Consider the following 9566-nt stretch of genomic DNA (forward strand, 5'->3'; position numbering starts at 1 on the left):
AAAAGATAAGATTAGCAGCACGGAGGAACCCCAGGCTGGCCATGCTAGGCTTTCATTTTTAGTGTCCCAAGCTGGGCCCCTACATAGGGTCCACCCTGCCCTGCCAGCGTCACGCCTCATATTGAGCATGTACTCTGTGCTTATATCACTTCCTATTAATACTATGTACCTGTGAGATCCGAGGCCTTACCCCATTTCACAGGTGAGGAAACTGAGGCTTAGTCAGTGCCCATGACACATAGCTGGCAGCCAAGCTGGGCAGTTTCCCAGGCACGGGATGGGTGTCCTGGAGGGTCCCTGGATGATGGTTTTAGGTGAGACCCAGGGACACTTTGATAAAACATTGAGCTGATGTGCAAGATTTCCTATTTTCCACTCAAGTAAAGGAGACAGTCTCATATGGGTGTCTGTGTCTTAAACACCTCTCTGCCACTTGACACGTCTCGCTCTCTCTTCCCCTCCCTCCCTCGCTCTCAGCCACACACAAAACAGGCTTTTTGTGTGTGTGTGTGTGCTCAATCATGTACAACTCTTTGCAACATCATGGACTGTAGCCCGACAGGCTTTTCTGTCCATGGGATTTTCCAAGCAAGAATTCTGGAGTGGGTTGCCATTTCCTCCTCCAGGAGACTTTCCCAACCCAGGGATCGGACCCTCATCTCCTGTGGCTCTTTCATTGGCAGGTGGATTCTTTACCACCACATCACCTGGGAAGCCCACATACAAGAGACCTTCTCTGAAAGCAGAGCAAGACACCGATCTCTAGCTAAAACTTGCTAACACTGTTTGAATTTCATTGCATTTTTTTCAAGGGTTACCTTTTAGTGGCAGGTGACTCTGGCTTTCTGTGTATAGTTATGATACATTTCCCTTTGAATAAAACTTACCTAAGGAAACCGAGTAACTTGAACAGCTGCAACTTGGATAGAGCTGGCAAAAATCATAAAAGTGGATCTCCGGTGTCTGATAGTTTGGAAACCTTAGCTTAAAGCGAGGGAATGGCTATAAAATCGGGCTGCCTGTGTTGGAACCTCCTAGGTTCTGCCACGTAGCCGCTGTGTGACCGTGGGCACTTTATTTAACCTCTCTGTGCCTGTTTTCTCATCTGCAAAATGAGTATCATAACAATAATATGTCTGTTTGATATGGTTCTTGTGAGGGTTAAATGAAACACAACGCATGAATTACATAGAACAATGCCTAGTGTCTAGTGAGCAATTGACATGATGGGCTGGTAGCCTCAACCATTTGCAGCAAATGACAAGCTGAGAAAGCAAGCAAGTCTGTCTGACTTCATGACTGTGCTCACTCAAATACACAGGGCAGCCCATGTGAAGCAAAATAGTAATAATTATTATAACCTCTATATTTGTGTCATGATCCAAGTTATCTCCACTTAGAGTAAATCATTTGATCCTCATAGCCCTTCCGAAGCAAGGCAGAGTGCTTGTCGTTTAGTCTTGTTGTTATTCTTCAGTCACTCAGTTGTGTCCAACTCTTTGTGACTCCAGCACACCAGGCTTCCCTGTCCTTCACTGTCTCCCGGAGTTTGCTCAAACTCATGTCCAGTGAGTTGATGATGCCATCCAGCCATCTTGTCCTCTGTTGTCCCCTTCTGCTCCTGCCCTCAATCTTTCCCAGCTTCAGGATCTTTTCCAATAAGTCAGCTCTTTGCATCAGGTGGCCAAAGTATTGGAGCTTCAGCATCAGTCCTTTCAATGAATATTCGGGCTTGATTTCCTGTAGAATGGACTGGCTTGATCTCCTTGAAGTCCAAGGGGCTCTCAAGAGTCTTTTCCAGCATTGACTCTAATTCTTGTTTTATAGATGAGGCCACTACAGTCACACTAACAGAACTCGAACCCAGGGCCTGGGTCCCAGGTCTTTCTGCTGCTCCGTGTTGCCTCCCACAGTGAAATGTTGAGGGGAGGGGCCATCAAGGCTGACTTACCCAGGCCTAGCCCCCTCCTCTCCACCCTGCTCCTGGATGCCCCTCCCAGCTGCACCCAAGTGTGGGAGGTATGGGAGGGAGTGTCTCATCCCACAGGCCGCTGCAGGTCCCCAGGTGGGGCCAGCCCCGAATGTCACCCTCCTAACTCAGGATCCAGATGTCAGGCTCGCACCATTCCTGTCTTTGCCCATCAGCATTTGCATCCATACCCCCTCCACACACACCCCCCCACCAGCTGCCAGGACTGCCCCAGAGCCACTCCCGCAGGGTCCCTTCTGATCAAGCAGTCCTCTCCTAGGCTGAATTCTGATGCAACCTTGCAGATAAGTTACCAGCCCACTGTCTTGCCTGGCTTCCCAGCCTGTGCTAGAGGGAAAAGGATGAATGAGGTGCTCTGAGCCCTGGCTGGTTGTATGGCTCTGAACATCCTCCAGGGTGGCCCTAAGTCTCAGAAACCTATTAACCCATGAACCCTTGGGCATTGTAGTTGGTAAGACCATGACCTTGGGCATCAAGCACCTGGAGTCAAACTCTGGCTTTGCCATTTACACATTTGAGGTAGGGGGGTGGTGGTGGTGGTGGGCAATTCCTTCTTTTCTGAGCCCACCTCCTTGATGCAACCTGGGCCAAGTATTAGCATCCTTTAGGTGCTCAGTAACTGGCATTATATTAAAACAGCAGCAAGGCAAGGATCATAAAGCAGAGAGGCCAGCCCTAATTATTGGAGACCTATCACGTGTTAAACTCTTTACAGGTACCCTCTTACTTAATCTTGTCCATGGGATGGGTACATTGATTAATCTCATTTGCAGGTGAGAAACCTAGCGTTCAGGACCTAAGGGCCGTGTGAGTTGGCACAGCAGCGGCGGGTGTGCACTGGTATGGAGTGGAAGCTCTTTTTGGTCTCCTAAGACCAGAGGGGGCTGGGAGATCCCGCTCTTATGGGCTTGACCTGACCGCCCTCTCTGAGTGGGTGGTGGGGTGGGGATGGTAGTGCCGGTGGGGGCGGGGAGGTCTTCCAAGCGGGCAGCAAGCACAGGGAGGCGCTAGGACCACACGGAGGCCAGAGGGGCCGCAGTGCAGGGGCGGGGGTCGGGGGGCCAGAGCCGAGCACTGACAAGACCCGAGGAGCAGGTGAGGGCGGCCAGTGACGTCATCAGTGCGCGGCACCTGGCGTCCTGGGCGCCCTGGGGCCCGGGGAGACCTGGAGGCGACGGCACTCGTACGTGGACAAACCCTTCATCTTGAGACCTAACCAGGCACGGGAACAGCATGTGCAAAGGCCCGGTGGCAGGAGGGCGTGCAGTGAGTGCTGAGGCCAGCCGCGCGGGTCCTCGGGGGTGGGGGCAACTGGGCCTTCTCCTGAGCGCGGCCGGGAGCCGTTGGAGAACTGGGGCTTGGAGATGCCAGGCCTCACGCGGCGGTGTCTGTTCTGAGGGCGGTGGTGTATCGGGGCCAAACAGGTGGTCTAGAGCAGGGGAATCCTTCTCCCCTGTGGGCTGTCTGAGGGCCAGGACCAGGTGGGAGGGGCAGTTGAGCGCCCATCTTGGGCACTGTTGTCCCTGTGTGAATTTGCTTCGTTGAAGACCACACTCTGCTCTCTGAGGCAACTTGAGACCCCTAGAATCGGCCCAGGGCTATTTTATTCCCTAGGAGCCTCGAGCCCTGGGGAGTCTCTGGATGACAGTAGTGGACGCCGGTGAAGGGGCTGCCCCGGGGAGGGGGATGCAAAGGCACTGGACACTCCACCCGATGTCAGGCCCAATCCACCTCCTCCTAGGTCCTGTGCTTCCTCTCCCCAGGTTGAGGCTGGCTGCTCCAAGAAGCCCCTCACTGGAGTCTGTGGGGCTGTGCCCTGGGGATTTGCTCAGACCTAGGTTGGGGATCTGATCATAGTTGAGGTTTCTGAAGAGCTGAGGGGGTCTGACCAAGAATGACCCCTCCCTCGCCACACACACACACACACACACACACACACCCCTGGCTCCCCACCACCACACACCTGCATACCCATCCCCTGGCTCCCCATCACAGTTCAAATCCACACACACACACACACACACACACACACACACCCCTGGCTCCCCCCCACCACACACCTGCATACCCATCCCCTGGCTCCCCATCACAGTTGAAATACACACACACACACACACACACACACACCCCTGGCTCCCCACCACCACACACCTGCATACCCATCCCCTGGCTCCCCATCACAGTTCAAATCCACGCTCCTCACCAGTGGCTGTGCCCACTGCCCTCCCATCCCGCCTCACCTCCTGCCACTCGCCTTCACTCAACCCCTTCCCCTCCAGCTCCACCAGCCACTGGACTGGGTTGAGCTCGTTCCCAGTTGCTGTTCCCTCTACCTGAAATGCCTGCCTCCCCGGCTGGCTCTGACCTGTCATTCCAGGCACAATTTCAGTGTCACCTTGAAGGGGCCTTCCTGATCTTTCTTTCTGAAATAGTCCCAGTCTGCTATGCCACCACCTAGTTGAGTTGTCATCTTGAGCACTGTCACTACTTGGAATGTTCTGGTGCCTTTAGTTTCATAGTTAGTTAGTTAACAGTCTGAGGCCCTGAACGTGAACTCCATGAGAGCAGGGGCCAGACTCCCTTGACTGTGTCCATTCCTGTATCCACTGGGCTTAAGAGCAATGCCTGGAACGTAAGTCGGTGCTCAGTGCATGTTTGTTGAACCTCATTATCGTTTACTGAGCACCACATCATTTGGAGACATGTGGCCAGACTCTGGGCTAAATGCCTCTGTGCATCGCTTCAGGAAGAGGCTCAGCTCTGCACTTCCTGGCTCGGGGACAGTTAACAATCCCACTCAAGCTGGGAAGATCAAGCAGGCTGAAGCGAGACCTGGGGAAATGCCTCTTCACAGGGTTCCTCACTCTTCCCTCCTCCACTCTTGAAGAAACCAACTACCTTGAGAGTGTGGCAGAGCCGGTGCAAGTCTTGGCTGTCACTTTTGAGTTGTGTGACCCTAAGTAAGTGACAGTACTACTTTGGGCCTCTGTTTCCTATCTCTGAAATGGGGGGCAGAGTCCCCCGCTGAGGAAAGGCTTTGATGCGGGTCAGAGGCTGTTCTCACCCAGGCCCGCAGTCCCCGTCGTCCTGGAGAGCGGCCCCTTTGCCATCCTGCCCGCCCTCTGCTGCCCCGCTCACCCGCTGTCAGTGGGAAGAATACCTCAGTCGCACCTGGGCCCCCAGCCCAGGCCCACACATACACCAGTCCTCCTCTCACTTTTCATTCTTGTAAATTGACGTCAGTGCTGCTGAATCACGAAGCTGAGGTTTGAGACGACCTGCACGACGGGGAAGCCACGCGGCGCACGCCGCCCCCTGCCCTGCAGCGTCTGCACTGCTGTGCCCATCTGTTACTCGGGGTCTGGAGTGCAGCTCCCGGGGGCTTCTAGGTCATTTCAGGTCACGTTATGTATGGCAGTATAGCTTTAAAAAAAAAAAAAATGACTCACAAAGAGAAGGGGCCAGCTCTGGGGAGTGTGAGTAAAGGAGCTTTACTTTCAGCTGTTTTGCTCAGGGAAATGGGTTTGTGTATGAGTTTGGGTAATAAAGATGTGACTTTTAAGGTTTTTTTTTTTGAGACGGGAAAAAACCCTGGAAATATTATAAACTTGACTGCTATTTGTCCCTCCTTAGATGAGGACCTGTTTCCTTATCTATAAGATGGCAATGTTAGTTAATAGCACCTAAATCCTAAGGCTCAGGTGAAGGTTGAATGTTTTAATATAGGTGACTAGGCGCTCAGAATGGTGCATTCCCAGTGATGCTAATATATATGTTAGCAGCTGCTACTGTTATTATTTCGACTGTTAGGCCTCATGGGAGGCTAGTGCTACCCAGCCTCTGAAGCAGTACTGAGTTTGCCATCTGGCTCCAGCACTTGCTGTATGCCCTGCTTTGCCTCTCTGAGCCTCAGTTTTCTCATCTATATAAAGGGGGAGAAGTTTCTAACCCACAGGCCAGTTGAGAGGCTTAAAGTAGCTAGCACAGGGCCCAGCATACAGTAGGCACTCACTAAGTGTCTGCCGTATGCCCAAGCACTGCCTTCTTGGGTTTCTCCTTGCCCTGCCCAAGCTGGGTAGGAGACAGGAAAGTCTGAACACGAGACTTGAGCCACAAAGCACAGAACAAAGGGAAGGGAGACGGTTCAAAGAAGAAAAAGAGCAATGATTCCTTGGAGGCACACAGACGTCACCTCCCTCCCTCCCTCCCACCCCGCCTCATTAAAGGATGAAATTGCCAAAGCTCTCTGAGATCCTAAATCTCTCCTGGCCATCCTTAACCTTGGGGCCTGGAACCTATTTAATCCCCAAGACAAGCCTGGGCCACTCCAGCTCTCCGGCTATCAAGTTAATTTTATGCTGCAGTTTAAAGTCTGAAAGGTATTATTAAATATTAGGACACTCCATTATAAACATGTCCAGGGCTGCAGAGGGCCATTCGGAGTTCTAAAATTGAAGTGGGATGTGTCCGTGAGGCCGCTTAACTCTGCACCTGAAAATGACTCGATTCACCGGGTGCAGCACCACAGCCCTGAGCGGCCAAAAGACCAGCCACAGATACAGGAGTAGCCGTAAAACCCATGTCCTGGGCATTCTCTAGTGATGCTGGCCAGCCCCAGTTTTGGAAAACATCACCTCCTCCACTATGCATCAGTACCTGCTGCTGAGGGTTACAGCAAAGCAACCTCTTCCAGCAAGCCATTTTAGAGGCAGTCACTGAGGCCCCTAGAGGCAAAGGGAATTGCCCAGAGCTGCCAACAGGGCCCTCCTGCCACCACAGACCACAGAGTGTCTTCTGGTTCCAAGTTGCGTGTTCACCAAAAAGTACACGAGACAAGACAGGGCGGGAAGAAGGAAGTTCAGACCTGACCCTGTTATCCCCATCCCATCTCAGTATCTCTGTCTCCCTAGATACAAGTTTCAGAATGTACCACTCCTCCTTCCAAAAACTCATCAACCCCCCCACCCCCACGCTCTTCCTGGAAGAAGCTGTGGTCACAGAATGAAAGAAGTTTCCCCTCTGTCATCCATTTCAAACAGATTTCTGGGAGGACGGCCAAAAAAAGGCCCAAGTGTCTTCTCTGACACCAGAATGACCACAGGCAAATTTACCCTGCCTTGGTTTTCTCTTCCATAAAATGGGGATAAGAGCCTTGCTTCATAGGGTAGTCTTTATAGATTAAGTAAATTTAAGCATATGTAAATAAAGTACAGACTAGGACCTGGCACACATTAAGTGCTCAGACACGAAGTGCCCTTTTACCAGACACACAATACCAAAACTAGACCAAGGGTTCCTCTCCCCCTGGGAGCTGAGGGTGAAGCCATGTGGGGTTCCCAGCCAAAGAACACCTTCAGCCACACCCACGTCAGTATTAGGAACCCGGACCCACTCATAACCGTGGAAAACCTTTGACCAAAGCACACGCTCTAGAAACCTTTTCTTTTTTTTTTTTTCTTAAAAAAAAAAAACTTTCATAATAAAGTTTATTACCTAAACTGGTGGTAAAAAATATAAAATAGGATTCTGCACAGCAGAAAAATAAAGCCAGAGACCCTCCCCAACCCCTGGTTTGTGCAAAGATACTGAGTATATGTAAACATGAAGAGGTAGGAGGTACGAGTTCAGGCCCTGGTCCCAGGTACAGTTTTAAGTTAAGCTGCTACGACAACCAGGGGGACCCAGAGGGAGCACCAGGAGGGGGCACCCCTCAAGAGGTGGGGAGGGGTCTGCGGCCTGGTCTCCAGCCCAGGGCAGGAGGCGCCTCGCCCCCTACGCCCGCTCCCTCCAACCCAGGTGGGGAGGGCACCCACATGGTCCAGGAAAATAATAATTAATAATAGAAAATAGTAAGAGGGCGCCCCAGTTAATGCTGCGGTGTGCGGCCGGTCAGATCTGGAAGGGGAAGGAGCTCAGGTAGTCGCGGAGGACGGGGTTGAGGGGGATGCGCGCCAGGTTCTCGCGGCCCACGGTGGCCACGATGCGCTGGCGGCACAGCTCCTGCAGCGGCCGCACGCGGCGCTGGCGCAGCGGGGCCCCCAGCATGCGGCGCGGCGCCGCCACGTAGTGCTCCAGCAGCTCGAAGAGGCAGTCGAAGCTCTCGCGGCTGCCGTCCAGGTGGAAGCGGCCGGCCTGGAAGTGCACGCGGATGCTCGTGGGGCCCGAGGCCATCTTCACGCTGAGGGCGAAGAAGCAGTTCCTCTGTCGGCTGTCGCGCACCAGGAAGGTGCCCACGGGCTCGGCGCGCAGCCGCTCGTGCGCTCCGTGCACGCTCAGGGGCCCCCAGTAGAAGCCGCAGGCGTCGAGGAGCGCGCTGGCTCGGGTGATGCGCCGGTACTCGGCGTGCGAGCGGAACGTGCGGAAGTGCGTATCGCCCGGGGCCGGGGCTGGAGCCGGGGCTGCGGCCGCCGGGCAGGGCCGCAGGCGCGCCGGGGCCGTGGACGAGGGCGAGGAGGTGGAAGAGGAGGAGGAGGAGGAGGAGGAGGAAGAAGACTCTGGCCGCCGTCGGGGCTCTGCTGCCGTGGAGATTGCATTGTCGGCTGCCACCTGGTTGTGTGCTACCATCCTACACGCGGGGCCGGCCGGAGGGGTGGGCCATAGCGTCCGGGGGTGCGCTGATGGGGGAGACAGGCAGTGAGCAGAGTCCGGGTGCGACTGGGCAGGTGAGGGCCCGCGAGGCAGCTCGGGAGGGGCGGGGCCCTGGGCTGAGCCGCTCCTAAAGGGCCGAGGGCTCAAGCCCGCGTCAGCGCGGCCCTTTGGGCCTCAGTGGACTCATCTAGAAAATGGGCTTGCCGCCCGCGGCGCCCTTGCTGGCGGGTAGGAGCTCGGCGGCGCGCTGTGCCGCCTCCGAGTCCGAGTCCGAGTCCGAGAAGGGGGCGTGGAGAGAGGCGCCGAGCAGAAGCCTGCCCCGAACTCGGGCCACCGGGTCCTCGGCTCACCGCCCCGCGGCTGCCGCCTGCCGGTCAGGGCGGGAATGGGCGCCTCGTCCGGGCGATTCAGGCAGAAAAGCAGAAGAAAAGCGGCGCTGCGGGTAACCCAAGCCCGGGGTCCGCCAGGCTGGGGCCCGCAGGGGCCAGGGGCGTGGCGGACGCGACCCCACCACGCAGCCCCCGAGGCCGCCCCGGCCCCAGGCGGTCCCGTGCGTTCCCCCCCTCTCCCTCTAGCTTCGTCGCCCAGCGTCCGTCTCACCTGGCGGCGGGGCGCGGGGCGCCGCGGGAGGGGCGGCGGGGGTCTCCGGGGCGGCTCTCGCGCATGCTCCGGGGCCGGGAGCCGTGCAGCTGCCACGGCCGCAGCTCTCTCTGCTGCGCGCCCGCCCCTGCACCAGTCTTTTAAACCGGCTTGGAGGCGTAGGGTTTGCGAGGCCCCGCCCCTGAAGGCTCCGCCCCCTCCAGGCCCGCCCTTCCGCGCCACTTTCGGTTTCTTTTTCTGCGCACCGCGGAGGCCGGCGCCGCTCGACTTGTCCCACAAATCCGGGACCCCTCCCCGGGGAGGTCCCCCAGCCCTGACCTAGCCTCGCACCTGTCCTAGGACCCGTCTGTCAAGGTCTCTAGCACTGCCCTTGAACCTCCGGGGCACT

The 9566-nt window shown here is 55.7% G+C and overlaps 1 protein-coding gene across 1 annotated transcript; it reads right to left on the reverse strand.

The window, feature by feature from the left end:
• Positions 1 to 7462: 7462 nt before the first annotated feature.
• SOCS1 (suppressor of cytokine signaling 1) lies at positions 7463 to 9320 on the reverse strand. The gene is made up of 2 exons (XM_019988368.2): positions 9179 to 9320; positions 7463 to 8604 (listed from the first exon to the last, which is right to left on the reverse strand). Exon 2 carries the CDS (start codon positions 8552 to 8554, stop codon positions 7880 to 7882), a length of 675 nt encoding a protein of 224 aa, XP_019843927.2. The 5' UTR covers positions 8555 to 8604; positions 9179 to 9320; the 3' UTR covers positions 7463 to 7879.
• Positions 9321 to 9566: the final 246 nt, after the last annotated feature.

Source organism: Bos indicus, chromosome 25 (genome assembly GCF_029378745.1).
Source record: "Bos indicus isolate NIAB-ARS_2022 breed Sahiwal x Tharparkar chromosome 25, NIAB-ARS_B.indTharparkar_mat_pri_1.0, whole genome shotgun sequence".
NCBI classification, from domain to species: Eukaryota; Metazoa; Chordata; class Mammalia; order Artiodactyla; family Bovidae; genus Bos; species Bos indicus.